This window comes from Rattus rattus, chromosome 13 (genome assembly GCF_011064425.1).
Source record: "Rattus rattus isolate New Zealand chromosome 13, Rrattus_CSIRO_v1, whole genome shotgun sequence".
NCBI classification, from domain to species: Eukaryota; Metazoa; Chordata; class Mammalia; order Rodentia; family Muridae; genus Rattus; species Rattus rattus.
The window spans coordinates 23,257,854-23,282,135 of NC_046166.1; the positions used below are offsets into that span (position 1 = coordinate 23,257,854).

General features: G+C 37.9%; 1 protein-coding gene across 1 annotated transcript in view; it reads right to left on the reverse strand.

Annotated features, from left to right (window-relative positions):
• The window catches only part of Marchf1 (membrane associated ring-CH-type finger 1), a 503,920-nt gene that overhangs the window by 470,014 nt on the left and 9,624 nt on the right, over window positions 1-24,282 (reverse strand). Inside the window, exon 2 of the mRNA XM_032919298.1 lies at window positions 24,032-24,240. Coding sequence (XP_032775189.1) covers window positions 24,032-24,240 — 209 coding nt within the window. The remainder of the gene's footprint in view (window positions 1-24,031; window positions 24,241-24,282) is intronic.

Below are 24,282 nucleotides of genomic sequence, written 5' to 3' on the forward strand. Positions count from 1 at the left end.
ATCCCAGCTTTCGAAGTTAGCAAAGAGCAAGCGGTGTTGCCAAGCAGATAGCCATAGATAGTTTTTGGAAGTTTCCTTATTTAGTTATTTTGAAATAGACTCATAGAAGATCGTTCTGTGATATGCTCTAGAGAGCTTATGTGCTTTTCTTAAGAAGAATGGAATGGAAGGCGTCTCTGAAAAAAGAATGGAGCTCATATGCTGCCAGTGAGAGTGGAACACATTCCTCTTCTTCACATGCACAGCTGGTACACTCTATTTGCATATTCATATTTATGCTAAGCTCAAATATTTAAGAGTGCCATTTCAAGTAAGAAAACCATAAGAGCAGCATCATGAAGCTCTGTGTGTTCCCTCTAGCATTTTTTTTGAGTTAAGGAAAATTTCTGTTAGAATGGTGATGTTCTCAGATGTGTCCAAGGAGAGTTCTGTCAGTGTGGTGATATATTTCAGGGAGAAAATATGCTCTTGAGGATATCGATTCTTGCCAATAGAGTTGGTATATGACAGGACCACAGCAATATTTATTTTAACGCGGTTTCTGCTTTTACAGAAAATTAAATTAGATTTAGTGTGAAGGCAAAAATGATTTTCTTAGACTGTAAGTTCATCCTTCCACTATTTATCTCTGGTGATATATGAAGCATATGCTGCAGTCCATCTGGATGGAGAACAGATCAAAATAAATGACACAAAACAGAAATATATGCCATGTACAATATGTTCCTTTGATTCAGTTTTTTTAAAACTTGGTGGAGTGCAGCTTATTAATCAATGCATTTATGATTCAACCAAATATGTGGATTAGAAATGTGGAACAGGATAGGAAATGAAGCCACTCAAACTAGTAGATGTCTTTAATACACAACACGTGCTTTTGGGTGTATGTAAATATGTTTTAAAGGAGACAGCCAGTTCAACTGGAAAAGCTTTTCCTAAAGGTGGTAGTTTATTAAATCATAAAGCCCTAGAGTTAGAGGCAAGATGCATTCTGTTTTAAGAGATGTGTGATAAGACCTCCAAAATTATAGAAACTCCTGTCATTCTAGCATTTGCCCAACAGAACTAAACATTAAGAATATTTTTGCTGAATAGGTAACACGTGCTGGTTTCATGATAAAGAGAAATTGAGCTAGAATTGATTTGAAAGCATCCTTCCTGACAGCCAGCTTTCCAGCCCCATGAACATACTATGAAAGTTTCTGAGATTTGCCCAGATTTAAGTCCTATGAACTAACAGATCAACCTACCAAGTAAGGTGTGCCCACAAGTGCAACAGTGGGACTACAGTTAGGATGGTTGCCACCTGCTTCCTGACAGGATTTTAGGCCTGGTATAGAAAGGGATCAATGTCTTGTGCTGTGAGAGAAGCTAGGGATAAAAGATCTAAAATGGCAGCTCTGGGTAAGGTGCAACAATTTCAACCATAAAAGCACAGCAGCTGTAGATCCCTGAACCAACTCTGTACAAGAACAGGCCTAGCAGTAATGTTGTATAAATAGAGAAGAAGCTCCCTGCTGAATCATTTGCTACTGACAGATTCAAGGAGAGGGGAGTCATAGCTTCTAACTGTGGCCACCACCAGGATCCCAATGGATTGTTCCAATTAAATAGTCACACAACAACAGATGACCGTGATTCAATTAAATGGCTCCCAAAACAAAATCCATGAAAGGACTGAAGTGAGTGGGGTTATAGATGTGGTTCAAAAATAAGAGAGGGTAACCAGAAAGAGTAATAATATATTATATGTATGAAACTGTCAAAGACAAAACAGTTAAAAATGTATAGTTCAAAAGTATTCTATTGTTTGAAAACATATTTTGTGTCACTTTTATGTTATTGAACACAGAGTTGAGCAGTATCCTGCATTAAGTGAAATAAGCAATACATTTTCAATGGTATTTTATTCCTGGTCCTATAGTATAGAGGAATTTTAATCCGGCAACAGGCCTCTATCCCAGGGATTGCATCCTAAGATGTTCTAGGTCTATACAATCCAGTTGTAATGCAGACATACCCTGGATTACGGTACAATCTGGCTGGAATTCAGAAATGCCCTTAATACACATCTTTAATCCATAAAAATGAAGGTACGGTTCATCTGTAGAAGGAAGCAGCATGTTAGAAAGTGATGTCTGTTTGAGGGGCAGATAAATTGACAAATTAGAGAAAGATTTGACAGACTGAGACAGAGATAATATTCATTCAAGTCACACAAGAACGACACAGGAAATAGAGGTTATTTAAGAGCAGAGAGGAGGGAGGGAGGGAGGGGAGGGGAGGAGAGAGGGGGGGAGAGAGAGGGAGAGAGAGAGAGAGACAGAGAGAGAGAGAGAGAGAGAGAGAGAGAGAGAGAGAGAGAGAGAAGGAGAATTTTTACTGGAATAGTTTTACAGAGATGGGTTGCAGAGAGAAAAAGCTAATACAGGTGAAGTTAGAATGAACAATCGAATAAAAATCCAGAAGATAAGAACATATTGTCAAAGTTAGTATAAGGCCAAACAACAATTCCAGGAGAAGCTGAGAGAAGCAAGATTGAATCAGTCAGCTTGATATATTAGATTAGGTTAGAAGATTCTAGGCCTAGGCCTAGGGATAGTTAGAACAGAGAAGGAAATACTCTGGGCTTAACCCAAGCTTGGATACACCTCTCATCTTATCTCTCTAACAGAGTAAACTAAAGCAAAATTTAACCATAGAATCTTGGGCCAGTCAGGCCATCTGGAGAGAATATTGAGTAGTTCAATGACTCTTTTGTAAGAGAATGATCAAGCATATAGATAAATAGTAATGCAAATAATGTTGGCTGCAAAAAATGGAAGCATGGGGAAAACACAAGGGTGGATGAGTCTTTTAACTATTTGAGAAAATCATGATATGAATTCGAATGGAAGAAAATCACCTTTTACAGAATACTGCAGTGTTTGTTGTCTTTGGCAATAGGACTTTGCCAGTAGCTTGTATAGAATACCCAATAGCCTCAGCTACAGCCTGTGACATTGAGAGAGGGGCTGTGTGGGACCCATCTGTCTGATGATATAACCCGTTCCTGACACTGGAGGTTTTGTTTTACTTGGTGACATAAGATGTCTAGTTGAAGCATTGTCTCTTTTATTATATAGTAAGTCTATTTAAATTCATTTTTGTACATGAGTATGCTTTAGGAAGCTTTTACAGTAGGTTTTCATATGCTGTTTCAAAAGGCCTTAGTTTTAGCTGTCCATCCCCATATTCCCTCCTCTGCTTGCTTTCTCATACCATTCCTCACTTAATATTACTGTTTGAGTTCACCCTTTCCCATCCCCCAGCAATCTATTTTATTTCCCCTTCCTTGAAAGATTTTCTCCTCTCCTCTGTTCCTCTCACTAGCTACAAAACCTGTATGGATATTTAAATTAAAACACATATATAAAGTTTAAGACTAACATTGACCACATATACCACATTTGTCCTTCTGGGTCTGGCTTATCTCACTCTGCGTGATAAGCTACATCCATTTACCAGAAAAATGCAGTGGGACTGAGAACATCTGGATTCTTGTTTTACTGCTTTTTCTAAAGATGGACAATATCATCAGTGTATGTCTTTGCAGGATGGTGGACCGTGAGAGCCTGGTAAGGTTGAAGACCCAGAAGGGATGGTAGTATCTTTGCCTGCTCCTAGCACCAGGCCCCTGTCACATAGCTGAAGCCCCTTCACTACCCCTAGAGAGAATGTGGCCATCAGTCATGTAGGGGCAAAAGCCCCAAGCCTTTCCACATGTAGATGAGGCACCCCCAACCTCTCAGGCCAAGCCAATTTGAAGCACACACTGTCAGACTCCAGCCCACCCTAAAACTGTATATAGGAGCCCATCCAGAAGGAATAAAGGTGTATGTGAGAATTACTCCACCGTCTGAAAGCATCTGTCATAAGAGTTGTAACTCGTGCCACTTGAAAAGCTGCCAGAAGCTCTCCTCTCACTGGCTGCTCAGCTTTTCTGTGGCTCAGCCCAGCTCAGCTCAGTGCAGCCAGTGCTGCATCTCAGAGCAACAGCAGCAACAGCAGCAGTGGAGGCAGCAGCCTCGCTGAGGCAATTTCCCTTCCCTACTCACATTCTCTCCCCTGCACTAGAACTCTCCCACCTGGCCTTGCCAGAAATCTCCATGCATAGCCTCCAGTACACAGGCCTGCATGTTTCGAAACAAAAATTCAGCTGTACTTTTATTTGTCTTGTTGAGTTTAATGTATCATTATACTACATGCTTCAATTTCTTTATGATTCTAGGTGATATATTTAGTACTTCATAAAATAAAAAGAAATATTCTCTCTTGTGTCTCTCTCCCCTCGTTCTCTCCCTCTCTTCTTCTATCCCTCACAAAAAGAAACTTTCTTTAATATATAACCTCTCCACCCTACAAAATACCAACAAATGCTCCTAAAATCATTTTCTAAAGGAACAAAATGTTTTAACCCTCTTCATCAACTTTCCTTTCATTGTTGGAAATATGTCAGTTTGGAAATTGTGTTTTTAAAATGCAGGCATTAAAACTAAACACAAGGTCTCTGGCAACAACAGTCCACACTACAGTGAAAATATCATCTATTTCCAAATAGGTTCTCTCTTCACTTTCCAAATATTCACCATGAAGTTTCCATGAAGGAAAAGTACTCTGGCCAACATGGATTTAACAGAGGAGAGACAAAAATGTTTCCTTGAGAGGCAGCTCTTTTTAGGCAAATTTGTGCAAAAAGGGTGGAATTCTCTGTCATGTTGCAGGGTTTAGAAACACCCAAGACATTGACTTTTGGGCATTCATCTAGGGAAATTCTAGAGAACTGGAAGAGAGATGACCCATGTTGTAAATCTGTGGCACCTGGTAAGATATGAAGGAATCTAAGGAAATAGCAATATTGCTGCTTTTGTCTTCTTCCTGAGCAAGCACGTCTGTCACTGTTGATGTCACCTTCCACTGACATCACAGTCCAATCACTTCAGCTTTGCCACGTGGATTGCATGCCAGCAACTCTACAGAAACTGACAACCTTCAGAACAAGATTCCCATTTCTGCAGCATCCAAATTCCTAGCCTGAGCAGCTACAGAGCTAACTACACAGTGCCTATTGAGGAAGCCAATTGAAGAAGTCCCCTTTAATAACACACATACATTCTATCTCTGTGTTCCTCCTTATAACTCTGCCTGATACTGTAGGTGATTTCAAATACTGATCCTTAATAATAAGGAAAAGAAAGCTAAGAAATGAGGTAGGGTGTGGCAATATTACTTCAGATAAACCGACAGATGGGGAGAATTATCTACGTGGAGAACATGGAAGATAAGTGTGCACATAAATGAACACTGTTTTTAACCTTCTGGCCAGAAATGGCTTACTGTGCCATGAAGTAAAGAAAAATATGTGGTTATTGTCTGTAACAAACCCACTGACTAGCAAGGGGATAGCTATGCTGCATATAATTAAATTGGAGTGCTTCGCAGCAAGCTAGTTCAAGTTCATTGGGTTAGATTTGCCAGTCAGTTTAGCTCTATTAGTGATTTTCTTTTACAACCTAAGAGACTGTAAATGGTAGGAATGAAAGAGGAAGTGGGCAGAGCTGAGGATGAAGCATAGATCTGAGTCTTGCACATCCAAGAAGTGAGGTCAAATGGGTGGTCTAATACCCAAAGCAGAAAAGCAGAAACAAGAACACTAGAAATGTAAGTAGAAGTCTAGGAAAAGAGAGAATATAGCAAATAAAGATACATCACAGGTTATGATTTTTTTTAATTTCATGTATGGGGATATGAACAGTTGTTACAGAGGCTAGAAGCTTCGGAAGCCTCTGGAGCTAGAGTTACTGGTGTTTGTAAGCCACTCGATGTGGATGATGCGAACTGAACTTGGGTCCTTTTTTGGAACAGTACACGATGTTCACCACTGAGCCATATTCTCATAACCCAGATCCTTGACCCAACTATTTAGGGTCTCCTGGTAAGATACATTACTGTGTTACTAAATTTCAAGGCCAAGGAGCTAGATGAGAGATTTGATCTCTTTATGATGTAATGTGTCTTTATGGAGACTTTTAAATTCAATACTGTGTTTTAAAGAAAGTTGATGTTTAGCCTTGATTGCCAATTTAATTAGACTGGGAAAACAACTCAAAGGTTACCACTAATGATTTCGTCATGATTTGTCTGTGATGTTTTTTCAAATACAACTAAGTGGGGAATACCTACACACATCGGTGGCAATATCCAATAAGTTAGCAAGAGAGATGAATCAAAGCAAAAGAAAAACTCAGCTAACAAATAGATGTTACAATATGAATAGCTCTCATTCATTACCTTCTTCCTCCTCAGTGTTCTGACTCACCACAACAGAGACAACTGACTGGAGTAGAAGCTCAGAAACCATAGGCCAAAACATTGCCTCCTTTCAAATTGTTTCTTTCATTGCAATTAAAACAGAACATAAATTAAAACAATAAGCAAGGCCTATTGTGTGTCTATTTAAAACATAAATGAGAATTGAGTGAGCCCAAGTAAAGATCCCTGCCAAAGAATGTTCCAGATTGCATTTGAGATAATTCAATCTTAAAAATCCAAAGTACATTGTATGCTGATGCACTAGAATTCTTTACATGATAGGGAAAGGTGTCTATACTTAGTGTCTATAGACACTAAGGTGTCTATTCTAAACTAAGGTGTCTTAAGTGTTAAGTTTTCTGTAAGATACAGAAGTCTTAAAAGGCTCAGTTTAGAAGAATCAAATTGTTATGATCAGTGCAACTCTTAGAATTGTGAAGTTAGATTAGCAGCTGAAATTAACTAATCAGTGAATGGCAAAAATGATTTCTATATGTAAATATGGTATTAAAATAGACTGTCAGATCCTTTCAAATATAGTATCAGGGCAAGCATAAAATCTAAACTGAACTTCAGAGATTACCAAGGCCAGCTGCACAAATTTGTTGAGTAGAGAGTCATCTCTATAACACAAATCATCAACATATATTTAAGGAAAACTATGTAATAGTTTCTATTGTGTCATAATCATTTGTTCTCAAAAGCTTCATGATTTCAGAGGTGATTATTTAGGTATATATCATGTTTAAATAATCATAGTGGAGTCCATACATACTAATATCAGTGGGGCCCAATTAGCTCTATGACTGGTTATCTGTGTGCTCTATAGGAAGGGCCATTAAATAGCCATCAGACTTGTAAGAAAATAATGGAAAAGTACTTTTTAAGGATATTTGGATCATCTTGTGTACTCTCCCATTGTCAGAAGCAAGTGAGAGAGAGAGAGAGAGAGAGAGAGAGAGAGAGAGAGAGAGAGAGAGAGAACCAAGAACTTCAATTTTGAGGGCTAACTACAAATCAGAGTGATTGGTGAAATCAATGCACCATATCACACAGAGTAACCAATGTTAAAAACGAATTTTAGTATTACAAAATCAAGGACATAGTAGTGAAAATAGCAAATAAGGATTCTAATAAACATAATAAAAATCCTACATTTTGTGAGAAACAGGAGATATCTCTCTTGTTCAATGGTGTCCTCACTCCAAAATGTAGCTTTTATTGGCAAAAATAAATATATGCCAAATAGATAAATAACTTTAAGTAGAAGTTAATTTTCCTCCAGAAGCTCTAGGATGCTGAAAAACATCTGAATAGTGCATTTGAAGAAAAGTAGGATAATGCTGTGACTTTGAACATGCCCTCTGGCTTACACCATGGTTTTGCCTGCTATTAGGTATCTTTAGAGACAGTATCACAGATTGTTAGAACTAAAATTCCTGACCTAGAAAATGAAAGAACCTACATCTGGTAACTTGAAATATGATCCTAAGCTATTTATTATTACTTTCTTCAGGAAGAAGTACCTATACCCCTTCTCCTCTGATATGGTAGCCTTATAACTATTTTAGCCAATAGTGAAAGCTCTATACTTTTAAGAGTTGATCATAGGAGCTGATGCAGCTCAGCCTTGATTTCAGCTTAAATGTAAAATGTTTCAATAGGCTCAGGACACCGGGGCCACAGCCTGCTGTGCTTTGTTGGGAAGGTTGTGGTGCCCCTTGTAGGTATTAATGCACTAGAAGTACAATAGGGTTGTTGGGGAGTATAGTTTGAGGTTTTTTAGACTAGCCCCACTTCATGAGGATTTATATTACTGTAGACACAGTGTGACCATCTGCCTCATCCTTCCACTGTATGGTATGATAGACTGTACATTCTAAAACTGTAAGCCCCTCTTTAAGTTGCTTCTTGCCATGCATTTGTTCACATCAGTAGAAAAGTTATTAATACAGCCTTGATTATTACAAGACTCATCCTTGAAGTCCAGAAATCTATGAAGCAGTTATTTTTACCCTAATATAGTCATATTGTGGGGAAGTCATATAACACAAAACAGATATATATACATACATGGAACACTGTTGGGAGCGATGCCCTTGAAACCCTCCATTATTTATGTTAATATTATGGTTAGTGTTGAGCATGACTGGGTTCATGGAAAATCCCCAGCCAGCTGCAAAAGACTAATACAAATCTGGTGGTTAGGACGAATAATGATATGATATGATAAAGTTCTGACCTTCTTGAGAAATACATCTGATGTCAAGATACCCAATGTGATGACCTGTAACCTTTCTGAAAAACCAACATCCTGCTGACTAATAAATAATATGACAAACCTGTAACCTTTCTGAAAAACCAACATCCTGTTGACATTAGCTGACCACAGGAATACTGTGTCCTTGGCCTGCATAAATGTTTCTTACTTCCCACCTCCCTCTGTCACCCCTGTTATGGTATAAATTCAGCCTTGGGAAAAAATAAAATTGTTGCCTTGATCAGACTCTTGTCTTGGAGTCCTTCTTCATGTTTCTTGTCCCCCATTCTCTTCCAGGTACCCTCTGTGCCCTCGTCGACAAAACACTGGAACAGAGATACTATCTTTGGTTCTGTCATTCCTCCATTACTATGATGCTGAAATCATAGACATAGGATTCCTCATTTAAGGGCACCAAAATTTGATTGATGCCAGGTTCTTACAAAGCAACAATAATTATGACAGAAATACAGAGTAGCCAAAAAATGACAACACTGTATAACCCAATGTGTGTACCTTGATTTTGGAGCAGACCACATGCAATTGCTGAGGGAACCTGTGTGAGTGTAAATGCTATTCTCAACAAGACTGGGTGACTGAATGCATGCCTAGGTGCTCAGCCAGATACCTCTCTGTGGATATTCCCATTTTGTGATGATTAAAATAATGGGGTAGTAAACTGAGTATAGCAGATTGTCTTTCCTGCACACTCCTCCTATTACAGGTAGTCCTAATCTAGCGACTTGAGGATTCGAATAAAGCAGGAAGCCTGAGGAACAGGGAGTTCTTCCTGTTTGATGACCAAGATGATACATTTAGTTCTTCTATATAATAAAATGAAAAAATAAGTAAGTTAAAATATTAAATGAAGCATAGACTGGGCTTTTCTTGGATCTTCTGTTACCATACGAGCTCTTAGACAACTTACTCTTGGTTTTGGGTGTTTCAGATGTCTGTATTGCCAATTGAAAATTTTAGGACCTCATAGCATCAAATCACACAAGCCCATTTTTAATGATTATTTATATATGTGAATTTATAATTGTTCTGGTGTTTCTGGAGTAACCACAGTTGATGGAGATCTGAAAGACATTACAGGAGTTGAAAGGACCTCAAAGAGATAGTTGATAAAGTTGAGGCAATTGAGGAGAAGAAATTGTCAAGGATGAACAAAAATTTAACCATTGTTAGTTGTAAAAAATGTGGCAAGAATCACTTGTAACAGTTAAAATAGCTGAGGGTTTTTATCTGAGGCAATGCATAAGCTGAGAGAAAGCTTAAGGTTTCAAGCACAATGTGCATGGAAGCCTATGCTTGCTAGGCATAAAAATCAAATTATTCATCTTCTTCAATTTCTCCCAGCAGAAGATTGTTAAATGTGTAAGCACCTCAAGATTTCAAAAAATCTCATAGGAGTAAGTACACAAACATTTAAGCAGTATTTAGAAAGCTGGGAAGACATCTTATTTTAAGATGCTTGGTATGTAAGCACAAGAATCTAAGAGAAATCCTAGAACCCAGATAAAATAATTGAATGTGACTGAGTGCTTTTATAATCACACCACTGAAGTGGCAAAGATAGGTCTTAGTTACTGTTCTATAGCTGTGAAGAGACACTATGACTAAGACAATTTATAGGAGGAAACATTTAAATAGGGGCTTGCTTAGAGATTTAGAGGTTTAGCCCATAATTATTGTGGCAAGAAGACACACATGGCACTGGGGCAGTAGCTGAGAGCTTTACATCCTGCTCCATATGGGTGATGTGGGCTTTTGAAACCTCAAAGTTCCCTTGTAGTGACTGGCTTCCTTCAGTAAGGCCACACCTCCTAATCCTTCTCAAATATTTCCATTCCCTGGGCTTTCAAACATTTGAGTCTAAGAGGGTTTGTTCACATTCAAACCACGACAGTCTCTGATGCTCATCAGATAGGAACTGTAGCCTAGCTCAAGGTTAGTAAGGGACACTCTCTCAAAATTCAAATAATACAGAGTGTTGATCTCTAGTTTACACACACACACACACACACACACACACACACACACACACGTACGTATATTTGTGTATTGCACACACACAAACACACAGGAAAAGATTAGAAATTATAGTGATGATATCTCATAAAACCCTTCAAAGAGATTAAAGTGTTACAAGACTCTTAACAACACTGTACTAAGATCTCACCTTTGTTAAACAATTGTAGTCTGAGAAATTTTAATGGCCTAGATTCTAGCAGCCTCAAAGAAAGTCAAAGTAGAAGAAGTATCATCTTACAGTGATTAATGAGTATGAAATATATTTTAAGTTAATAACATTAGAAGTATATTAAGTATCTAAACAAAGAAAGCCTGGGTTGGAAGGGACAGTGTCAGCTCAAAATGAAAAGACATCACTGAACCTGTTACATCTTTGAATAGGAAGAAAACAAATGGCATTTTCAATTATGTACATGTCATTATGTTAGAATAGAAATAACAAGTAAGGGAGGCCTAAGAGGCAGAGGGAAGAACTAAAAGCATTTGCTGATACTTTAGAGGAAGTCTTCAGATAGAATAGAACTAAGCTGGACTATAATAAAAAAGACTATTCCAGCAACAAAAATAGAGAAATGGTAAATTTAGATGACTAGTGCCTGAATTTGAGTTGGAGAAATGTGGAAAGTCCAATTCAGAGAACTTAAAGAAAAAAAATAAGAAATAACATTTTGTTTCTGGAATTCGAAGAAAGAGGGGTAATTTTTTATCACAATATGTGATGTAGTGATTAGAGAAACTATAAAACAAGTTATTTCCACAATGTCCACCAAAATGTGTTTTCTATCCACACCCTTTATATCAGAGTCTACATGAGATGGAGTTCTTTGATCAACATTTGCCTAAGTGATACAGACTCAATTCTGAGGCTGATTCCACACAATCAATGGGGCTGCTGGTGTGTGTTTGTTGTTGTTGTAGAATTCACATTTTGAATCTTCGGTGTCTTTTTAAAGTCTTAGTATGTTAAAGTACCTCACTGCGAGGATAAAAAGAAACCTAAAGGATCATATGCAGGGTTTTTGAGTTTTAATCTCTATCTTTAAACATTTTAGTGATGTGTTCAGCATCAAGGGTTATATTTTAAACGTACCATCCATAGCATTTGAGCCACTTCTAAAGTCATGAACCCTAAATAGATATTAAAGTCAAACAGTTATGGAAACTCCTGTCAACTTTCTGGATTTTCCACCTGCATAATTGATGGGTATTTAAATGATGCTCTTTCAAGTTACTAAGTTTTGATCAAACCAACACAATTAAAACTAGCATATAGCTTCACAGAACTGCTGTGAGTCATCACACAAAAGCACAGGAAGCAGAATGTACATGTAACTTTTATTTGCCAGATGTAATTGTTGTCTCGGAGGCTTACTGTTGAACAAAGTTACCTTTTCTAGCTATTTTTGAACTCTGATTGGCTGCTTCAACTCGTCGGTTCTGTCCCATTCTCTTTTCCAACCTGACTGATTCAAACTGGCTTCTCTCAGCTTCTGACACTATTGCTCTGCTTGGCCGCAAACCAACTGATTAGGTTATCTGCTCTAATCTTCTGGCTCCTTTTCATTCTCCAGCTCATTCTGTCTTCACCTGCAACCTGTCTCTGTAAAACTGCTCTCTCTCTCTCTCTCTCTCCCTCTCCCTCTCCCTCTCTCTCTCTCTCTCTCTCTCTCTCTCTCTCTTGTGTGTGTGTGTGTGTGTGTGTGTGTGTGTGTGTGTGCAGCGGCAGTGCTGTTCTCTTAAATTGATTTTCTTTCCTGTCTACTTTCATGAGAGTTGGGTATATCTATGCCTCATTCTTTCAAATCTTTTCTGATTTGTCACTTTGTCTGTTCCTCAATTAGACATTACTTTCAAACATGGCAGTTTACTTCCACAAACTAACCTAATTTTCATGGTTTGGAATTAAAAATGTATAGTACTTTGTGTGTTTTTATTCCAGTCAGATCATCCTGTAGGCCAAAGCATGTCTGTTTCCCAGGAAGATTACATAGACCTAGAAGGTGATCCTTTGCCAGAACAGTCGTGTTGCTGGATTAAAATTCCTCTATAGCAGAGTATATATCATAAACTCAGTAATTTATAACTATAGTAACATGAGAAAATCAGGAACATGTCAAATATACAATAAAAATCATAACATTACTAGTGTCAGAATCATTAAAAGATTGTTTCCTTTGAAGAAGTTACTTTAGTAAGTCAATCAGAGAGATAACTCATTGTCATGAATGTATATGACAAATATAATCGGAGGAAAAAAACTGATTAACTTCTAACACTTATTGCATCCATGTTCAGGACCAGTTCATTTCCAGGATTTCCAAAACTAAAGGTGTCTAAGAAAGTGGTAATTTGCCTTTCTGACATAAAGAACAGATGACAAGGGATTGCGCCTTTGACTTCATCAATAGTGTAATCCAGTCTAGGACACTATGATCTCAAGTATCTTATATTCAGCCCTATCCATTCATATTTATTGCAGTGTTTTTTTCTTACCCTTTAAAGACATTGAAAATGAGAGCTGGAAATATGGATCAGTGGCCTAGATTCAATTTCCCATACTATGAAACTCTTTAATCGATACTGTGAAAACTGATATCTCCCAAAGGTATAAAACAATGAAAAGTGAGAAGAAAAAACATGGAGAGAGAACTTCTTACAGAACAATTTCTGTCAAGTTCAACAAGGTCTTAGGAAAATATTGATTATTTTAATTCTGTTCAAAACAATATGGTTTGTTAATACAAGCTTTATTGTCTTTTATTTCCCTAATTTTTGTTGTAATAAAATATCCTGACAAAAAGCAATTTAGGAGAGAAAGGGTTTATTGGACTTTCAAATCCAGGTTACATTCACTGTCAGGGCACAGAGTGTAAATGCGTACTTGTCTATTTAACATAATTTCTTATCTCTCATCTTTCAGGAATTCAAATTCAGAGGTTCATGCTGTCCATAGTAGGCTAGGTCTTCTCACATTCATTAATACAATCAAGAAAGTCTTTCATACAGCAAACGAGGCTGGACAATTCCTTGTAGAGATTTTCCCCAGATGATTCTAGGTTGTGTAAAGTTGAGTAAGCTAACCCTCAAAACTACAAAAGCAGTTTTATCATTCTTGAAATTCAAAAAAATAACTTTTTCATAAACTCTCCACAAGCTTTTCTAATTTGATGTCATCATTTTACATTTATATACCATATTTATTTTAAATAAAACCTAAAGAAACCATAAAAGGCAATCAAGAACATTCCTAAAATAGATATTCAGATTAAAAAGAACTGTCAAAGTAGTAGGTGTTTATGAAGCAAAACTTTTAAGAAAGAGATGAACAGTGTTATCATAAGTAAAGAACATTTTGGAATAGGTACATACAGCTGAAGTAAATGATAGTAGCCTTGTCTATCAATGTTATTGTTTCTAGAAAATTCTTGGTTTTGTGGTTCTGAGGATGGCGTCAAGTCAGCAAAGAAAAGCCATGAGAATGGATTTCTTTTTATGAAGACAAGCATACATTGTCTGTTCAAGCAGAGGTCAGCTTAGCAAACTTCAAATATCAAAGAATAGTCTCTTTATTATCATTCCCTTTCATCATCCTATTAAAAATTACAAAAGATAGAGCAATTTGATATTAAATATTTCTTATCAAAATAGAAAATATTAATTAATAGGTCAACATTCATTATGAATAAAATAATATGTGGATAAAATATAATCAAGTTAAAGAAATAAATGCACTTCTATTTTTTCCAAAATTAATCATTTGTCTTCTCTGAGTGTAGCCTCTCAGTTCTTTAGAAATAGCAACTCAGTTTAGTTCTCATATTTACATTTAAAATTATTAGTTATTATTTCTGAATGTGTGTGTGCGAACGTGTGTGTGTGTGTGTGTGTGTGTGTGTGTGTCTGTGTGCATCCAAATGTGTATATGCTATGATGCACATGTGGAAGTCAAAGAACAATGGGTTCCACATGGGTCTAGTGATCCAACTCATGTCATGAATTTTTTCCATGAGTCATCTAGATGGTATACCTTTCTTAATTTTACAGTGTAGTCCTTCCTTATATTTGTCTGCGGAAACAGAGGCATAGAATAGACCATTGCAGAAGTCTTGCAGGTAGTTAGTCACTCTTCTTCTAGGTGACTCTTATGAATTGTTTCACTCTGTTGCCTTCCAGCACGTGCAATCATGTAACATCAGCATAAAGGCGCTCTTCAACTCTCTTTGGGCTCCTTAGCAGAATACCTGAGTCATGTGGTAAGTAACAATGGCAGTGACTGATAGGGCTTTCAGTGAGCACATGGCTAACAACAACAGAGATGGCATCTTACAAATCATGAAGGAACTCTAATTTGACTTGTATTGTTAAGGAATATGCCCATCTGAGGCTCCTAACAAAACTTACTGCTGAATTCAAATAGTTAACGTGTTGCAATATCATGACAACACATCTATCAGCTATTATTTAGACTTATGATAATTAACCTTGAGTAAAGGTAAAGAGCAAAACTATGTTACAGACCTAAGCTTGTAAGATGGTCTTCACTCCTGAGTATTCAAGGCATCTATCTACCACCACAAAGAGTTTGTTCTGGCACAGACCTGTTCAGATTTTCAGGCAAGAATAATTTATATCTGTAGAGACTCTAAATATGTGTAAGCACATAGCTAGTGCCTCAGTTTGTAACTGTTTGCTTTCTGAGTCTCACAAATGCCTCGCTTTCAGAGCCCTGCAGCATTGCTGCCCAGTGCCAGTTTTACCCCCTAAAAATAATCCCCTCTTTGTTCATGTTGACATCAAAAGCTGACATCCAGAAGACTGTTGCTTTTTTTTTTTTTCCAGAAAGAGTACATTCATTGGTACTGGCTGAGCGAAGAGACCCTATTGCTGTTGTCATTCTTGCTTTTGTTACCGATTTGCAGGATTTGATGAATGGGACAATCAAGGAGAAAAATGAGAGGCTTGTCATCCAGCATCCAGGAGTACTTGGTCCTTTTCTTCAGTCTCCTTTAACTTCTTTCAGAGCAAAGTCTTATCAGCAGCCCCATCCTCCTGTCACGCCTCTTTCAGTTATTTACCAGAAGGCAGAGACAGGAAGAAGAATGGCGATCAGGATAGATGTCCTTTCTCATGCTCCCCTGAAGGTTATGAAAGCTGGCACGTGACTCAGTGTGCTATTTCAATGCATAAGCTGTGGGAAGGCAATGCTCAGACTACAGTCCCTCCCCATCACTGGCGTCTCAGTGGAAGGATTCTAAATCTAGATTGGCATTGTCTGTGCTTTCTTTGTGTCGCAAAGAACTGAGGTGACTGTTATCTAATCAGCAGGTTCTTAAGATTCTTATTAATAAAACAGCCATAGCAGCAGTTGCACCTGCTCTTCCCAGGTGCCAACACTCTTCTGCTTAAGGCTTTTGTTCAACAATCTTTCACACAGTCACCACGTGGTGTTTCATTAAGTTGGCTGTGGCTCTATCCTCAGACTTTTTGGGACTCATACTAGAGAAGTTTCTGAGCAACCTAACTGCCAATTGAGACCACACTTTCATAGCTACTGACCAGGATATGTCAATAATAACTCTCATTTGATAGTCAATAAAATGCTATCCAGTCTTCATTATTAATGCAATTGCCAACAACATCTGTTTTAAACAAGAAAAATAGTGTGTATTATGCTAATTTCACTGCTGAAAGCAAATAATAATATGGAAATTGGTTGGTTTTTATCATATAAAAATATTTTAACACTATTAGCATACACAGTAGAATTCATCCTAAGCACTTGGGACTCTAATATCCAATTTAGACTAGGACAGTAGTGGGAAAGTGTTCATCTAGAGAAATGTGAAAGAGAATTAGCCTCTCTACCCCTTGGCAGTCTCCCTACAGTGACATGCTCACACCTGCTGAACATGTATTCCATTTGGTTATAACAGAACATTAACCCAAACTCTCCGATTAAATGTGCTCTCAGCATACACCACTCATAAATTAATGTTCGTGAAAATTTCACCCAGATGCCAGGTATTACCAAACTCGGAAGTCAGTTACCCTATGTGTTACAAAGCAGGAAATGACTGCAATTGTATTTTGGCAAACTATTGTTCAGAGACCTTCGTGTTATAAATGAGTAACACCAATTTCAAAAAATGATGCTAATAAAGGAAATATTTGATCATTCCCTGGAGAGTTGTAGTTTTGAGCAAGGGTTACTTTCAGGGAACCACGAGCTCAAATGATATAACGTAGAACAACCATCTCACCTCTCCCTTTTTCCCCTTCCTCTTGCTCTCCTTCTCATTCCCTTTATCCCTATGTCTTCCCTGGACTTTGCCACAGCATCAAAACCCAATGTAGAATTCCACACACATGATATCTGAGGACCCAGCTAGACCTCTCTTGGGCAGATACCCAAAAGATGCCTAACATATAACAAAGACACATGCTCCACTATGTTCATAGCAGCCTTATTTATAATAGCCAGAAGCTGGAAAGAACCCAGATGCCCTTCAACAGAGGAATGGATACAGAAAATGTGGTACATCTACACAATGGAATATTACTCAGCTATCAAAAACAATGACTTTATGAAATTCATAGGCAAATGGAGGAACTGGAAAGTATCATCCTGAGTGAGGTAACCCAATCACAGAAAAACACACATGGTATGCACTCATTGATAAGTGGCTATTAGCCCAAATGCTTGAATTACCCTAGATGCACAGAATACATGAAACTCAAGAGGGATGGCCAAAATGCAAATGCTTCACTCCTTCTTTAAAAGGGGAACAAGAGTACCCTTGGCAGGGAATAGGGAGGCAACGTTTAGAACAGAGGCAGAAGGAACACCCATTCAGAGCCTGCCCCACATGTGGCCCATACATATACAGCCACTCAATTAGATAAGATAGATGAAGCAAAGAAGTGCAGGCTGACAGGAAACGGATGTAGATCTCTCCTGAGAGACACAGCCAGAATACAGCAAATACATAGGCAGCAAACCACTGAACTGAGAACGGGACCCCCGTTGAAGGAATCAGAGAAAGAACTGGAAGAGCTTGAAGGGGCTCGAGTCCCCATATGAACAACAATGCCAACCAACCAGAGCTTCCATGGACTAAGCCACTACCCAAAGACTATACATGGACTGACCCTGGGCTCCAACCTCATAGGTAGCAATGAATAGCCTAGTAAGAGCACCAGTGAAGGGGAAGCCCTTGGTCCTGCCAAGACTGAACCCCACTGAATGTGATTGTTGGGGGAGGGCAGTAATGGGGGAGGATGGGGAAGGAACACTCATGTAGAAGGGGAGAGGGGGTTGGGGGATGTTGTCCTGGAAACTGGGAAGCGGAATAACCATCGAAATGTAAATAAGAAATACTCAAGTTAATGAAGATAAAAAAAAAAAAAGAGCAAGTCTATTCCAGAATAACATTAAAATTTAAACACAAGATTTCCCTTATATCAAAGTCATTAAACGTTCAATGTTTGTCATTCTTTTGGTGGGTGGTAGGCTTATATATATTTATGACTAAACCAGATACCACAGCAAAATATTGGAATATAATGATTGGTTTAAATTAATGTAGTCTCATCCCAAACCTTAGATCTGAGAAAGGTGAAGACTTCCTCTGTAGCTTCTGCTGTTACTATGAGAAACAAAGGCTGAAGCATAGGAAAGTCATCATATGCCCAATAAAGGTGAGTCTTCACTACTCCCTGTAGTCCTGCTGACCTGGACTGGCCTTTTAGTAGAAACGTTGCCTGGGTACCCAGAGAAAAGCAAAACATGTTCTTGTCAGAGAGATTAGATCTCCTGCTGACTGCCTGCTGCCAAAGCTCATCTGTCCTTTACTGCTACTGTTATCGAGGGAAGAATGTTTTCTTTCATTATGGGGTAGGCGATCAGGAAGACGGCTTCAAGGTTCCTGCCTTAGCCACCCTGTCCTTTGTGTAACATGTTAGGAATTCCAGGTGAGCAAAAATAACACCCTTCATTCTCAACATAGCTCTTGACTAGCCAATCAGATGTACATCGTGTGCCCGAAGCCAACAATTGTGAGAAGGCACCCACCAGTCTTTGACCACTCAATTCCTTATAAATCATCCCTAAAGCAGCTTTCTAGCAAGATGGGTGACAGACTTCCATCAGCTATTATGATAATGAAGCCTATTTTTCTATAGCAGGTAGCCTCTCAAATAATAGTCTTAGTCAAGTGATAAGTAAACCAAGCTTATGAACAGTAATAGGAGTACTAGAAGGAAAAAATTATTTTTAACAAAGGCTAAACTTGAGGGAATAACAATTTTTAAGGTTCTATTTGATAAAGCCTCCAATTTTGATATTGTTATGTCCTAATGTCCTTACTACTAAAGTCTACTATGCATCACTACTTACTATACTTACCATATTTTCTAAATTTTAATGAAATAAATAGCAGTTGCAGCTTGTAAGCTGTATAATTTATTTGACCACATGACATATATAAACAAGACACCAGTTAGCAGTATCCTAATACCTCTTCTTCTAAGGGGTGTATAAGCATGAAAAGACAGGTCAGACTGAGTCCTAGGGATATGAATGTATAAGTTCAGAGAGGTATGAGTTATAAAGAAAATATCCTAAAGCTTTGCTATATACCAATAAATACTATAGCTTATACAATCATTGTAAATTCTAGATATAGAGAAGGAAGTTTCAGTTAAACATTTGACTAATGAAATTCACTATCCTTATAAGAAACATGTATACTAGAGGCCAGATTTGTAATGTTAGTGAATTAAAATTTAAGAGGGCATCAAAAGCTGTTAAGAATCAGGGACCAGGAGGACTGCTGCAAAATAGTATATTCTAGACATGACATAGATGCTGTGTCCATAAATTCTTGACAATATGGTTGTCTGAACAGAACCACAGCAGAAGTAGAAAGGGTTCAAAAGAGCTGAGCTTAAGAAGAAGAGCTACAAGCAGTTGGCTTCTGAGAGATGAAGAATAAGTTTACATCAATCAGGGTTAAGTCTCCCATTAGAGTGCCCATACCCAAGTGACTCCATGCTCAAGTGGTTAGGCCTACATACAAACATACATATGGTGAATACTTATTAGAATATGACATATATTATAATTTATATGTATATAAATACATAATTAATTTATTTACATTAATATAAATATCACATTTATGTGTATATATTTAATTATCTACATAATACATATTTATAGATATATTAATAATAGAAGTGGGCATTAATTTTAGAGGGATTTTAGGGAACTTAGGAGGAGCTGGAGAAAGAGAATGATTATGATGAAAATACCTTGTACTCATGTATGAAAATCTAAAACATAATTGGTAGTAATATAAAACTTAATAAATGACAGTATAAGAAAGAAAGTATAGCTTAATAGAAACCAAGTTGTTTACTGACAATGTAACAAAGGGTAACTTAAGTATTAGCCTCTCATATCAACCAAAGCAATCTAAACCTGGATATATGTATCCCTGCAGAAAGGTACCTTCCCTGCTGGGTCCCCCTAGGTCTTGGTTTTGTTAAGGCAAAAACAAATTATCTCCTAGGCAAGCCACTTATTAATCATAAGCTGCTAAGGGAGTCTTGTGATTGGCTTCCCTTCTAGAACTCTCTGGAGCTTACGCACAAGCTTTTTTCTGCTAATTTTTATGCTTGCTAATATATCCAGTGAGGTTCAAAAACATTGAGCCTATGGTTCTGTAATCCATATCTATCTACGTATAAGAGAGAAGCTGTGATGGTAGTCATGCCGAGTGTGACAATTCAATCTGGGCTGTACTAATAAAATCAGGTGCCCGGAATGCAAATGCGAGACACTGCTCTTCTCTTAAACTACAACTATTTGTTTATTATGTATAGTTTTATTGCTTGTTGCATATTACATATAATTTTACTTTAAACTACATTTTTATTTGCTCTTTGAGAATTCATACAATGTATTTTGATCAGATTCCCCCTCCCTTTTCTTCTCCAAGTCCTGTATCCCTTCTATGCCTTCCCAACTTCAAGTCCTCTTTTCTTTTTTGATACAACCTCCTGGGCTTGGTTATGACACTCCCTTTTAAACATCCTAGCAACCTGGAAGTGCTGCCTTTGGAGGATGACAGCGTCCATATACACTTGACCCTAACCTGACTAAAACTGGGAATACATTAGTTTGCTTTTGTAGGTCCAGTGTTAGTAACCAAAGAGACAAAATATGGACCTTTATGTCATGTAACATCCATCAAAATACAGGTTCACTGTAGAAGTTGAAGTTAGAGTTTTTGAATATTAATCTTTTAAATAAGTTTTACAACCCAGGTCTCCTGAATTGTAAAACTTAATAATCAAACCATTTCAACATTCATTTTACCTATTCTGCCACAAAACAGAGCAAAAACTAGCATCAGTAACCAGAACAAAATAATCAAAACAAAACCAAAATTCTGATGTCCAATTAAATACTAATTGATTAAAGATCCTAGAATCTCAGAGTATTTTGTGCAAGGAAGATTAAATTGACTTGCATTTAAGCAAATCCCTAGTTGTGAGATGACACCAGTTATTGAATATGCAGATGGATTCCACAACTAACTTGAAAGTAAGGAGAAAGAACCCTAAAGGCTATTCCTCGCTTGTCAACCATCAGGAACTGTTGACAGGAAGCCTGTCACCCTCCATAAACAGGAGCTACCGTTCAAATGTGCAGGAATGATTGTATAGCAATAATCTTACTTTTTAATGTGCAGGATGGAGGTAGCATAAATTATCCATTTTAAGTGGCATTTGTGACCCTTTAATACTATTCAGCTCATCAAATGAAGTAATTCATTCCTCTACATTCAAAAGAGAACTTAAACACACTTTTAAACAGAAACTTCTAACTTCATTTTATAGAGAACCAATTGAAATCCAAAAAAGGGCCTCTCAATCCAACAGTTAGGAATATCTCTCCTTAAAATTTTCTTTTCCTCCTCTCATCATTTTTCTTTCAGAATATTCACAGAGCCTCATTTTTAAATACTATTAGCACACTCAGGAACAGGTAGGTGGTTTAACTTTCTGGGGTGTTTTAACTTCCCTTGGTTTATCTGAAGCTCTTCTGGGGAAAGTCAAAATGCACTAGAAGAAATCAGCTATTTAAATAATCTGTTCAGAGGCATTGGTGTCTACAATTTTAAATACACATAGTTATGACCTGAAATTGAGATGTTTGGGATGTGCCTGCTGTTCCTTTTTATGGGTCTTTGTTGTATTAAGATAAATAATTCTCCTCATTAAAAATTCTCTCTTTGTTAGAGAAAACCACTTAACAAATTATTTCCAATAGTGTTTCGTTTATTGCAAATTGTACATTGCAAAACTCTTTCCACTGCTTTGATTCTTTGCTCTGTTTATTGGGTTGGTATTCAATTCAGTCACAATAGAAAGGTTATTTTGTCCTGGGAAGAGACACAAATCAGGGTTGGTAGGATGTGAGGTGCAGATGTGAAGGAATGGGTATGGAGATTGTGACCATGAGGTAAAATAATGGCATGTACATTTGTTATGTAGAAAGAAAAACATTTTTGATATTCAAAGGTCACATAAGTCAGCTATTCCAACTCATACCAAGGAGAAATCAACAGTGGATTTTGGATGGAGTCTAGGAAGTGGACCAGTACTGTCTTTCACGTTCTAGCCAGGTTGGCCTGGAAGTCACTGCTTAGCCCATCTGTCCTTAAACCCGTAACAATCATCCTGCCTACACCTCCGACTTTTCGCCTCTGATTATTCTGAAACCCAGGCAAAGTTGCCACCCAACACCATTACAGAAAGTTTCCTTCGGTTAGTCAACGCATCTGCTGACTTTGATCCTGAATAGCAACAAGCCACTTTTGTAAATCTTGTTTTCCAATTCTCCTAATTTAGAATTGATCACTATCTCTCCTTCCTTTTCTCCATTCCCAAAAGCTTAGGAAACAGTACTGGAATCCAAAATCACATCTCCAAGTCATAGGAAGTCATATCACCAAAAGTATTTCCAAGTCATACTAGACTGATACATTGCATTAGCAAAGATATTTCAATGTCAGGGACCCCGGATATGCATTTGATGAGGAAAGTACCAAAAGGAAAGCATCGTCTACAAGGAATTAGTCAGAGAAATCCTGAAGTCCGCTGTAAGTTCTCATGGCATCCTTGCTTTTGACTGACACATTTAAACGAGGTCAACTACGGTGGGTAGGGACAGTAAATGCACTTTGTATTTGAGGATAGGATCAGACTTATTTTATTCCTAACACTGCAATCCCATTTTATTCGTTCTTTTGTTTTATTTGAGTTTGTTGTCTCCTTTGTCCTCAGCAACTATCCTTGAGGAAATAATAACAGTAAAAATCTGGTACTGATCTGGAGGTGAGATAAAGACATGAAACCCAGGATTATTTAAAACAGCCTGGAGGATTACAGACCTTGGCTTCCTCTTATTCTTTTCATTTGTTTATTAGACAGCATTTTCTCCTGAAGCCCAGGATAACTTTGAACTCAGAAACTTTCAGCCCCAGCCTCCCAAACAGCTGCCCGTTTTATATAAAGCATGCTTGGCTCGCTTGGCGTTCCACATTAACTCCACTCATGCCTGTACCTATAATAATTTCATGCAAGACCCTAGACTCTGCTCAGTCTCGTTTTAAAAACCCTTTTTGAAATAAGTTCCTACAGTCTGATTTTTCAAGCAGCTTAGCCTTAAAGGAAGGGCTTCTAAGTCCCTCCTCGCCCCCTCAGAATACATCCTGGATATATTAGACTGAATATTATAAGCTGTGTTAAGTTTTAAACAATTCTTTCTTGAATAAAATGCAAATGAGCAGACATCACGTCAAAAATCCCATACACAAGTCATAAGGAATGGAGAACAGTGGATCCCCAAACATTAATTTAGCAGGCATTAGATATGAGAGCTTTCTTAGCCCAGGAAGATCTGCTTTGTGAAGAAAGTTATTTTCAAACCTTCGAGCAGCTGGACAGAATTAGCATCAACAATTCCCAAAATGGACAACAGTAGTACCCGCAACCAAGCCAGGACCTCCTGGTTGTGCCGCACAGATAAGAAAAGCGATTCTGTAGAGTTCAACAAAAGAGGCAGAAGTTTTACATCTGTCAAGCAGCGAGTATCTTTATAGATTTGGTTCGTTGCTTCATTCAGAAAAAAAAAGAGGTTGAATTTTATAAGCTCCTTAGTCACACACGAAATGATTCTCTCTCGGTCCCCTAGTACACACAGAGCTGGGAACCAGCTGCTCTTCACCTCTCACTGCATCCTGTCGTACAGACAGCAACGCGGAGCTGGCTGCGGTGGGCTCTCTTATTGTGTCAAATCAAACCTCCTCTTACCTCAACTTCCTTGTTCTTCTCTTTGTTTCTGCCCATTGAACTTCTCCCATTGCTGGCTGTCTCCCGGGCTGGGATTACAGAAATCTGGTGGAGGGGCATATTGGCCGGGCTGCAGGTGGCCAAACCCTGATTGGATGCCTTATGGCTTCGCTCGCCCTGAGAAGCCCACCTGCAGAACTGTTCATATCCTTGCTTTGCCAAACTTGGATCTAAATAAAGAGGAGGAAAACAGTGTTTGAGACACTGTACAG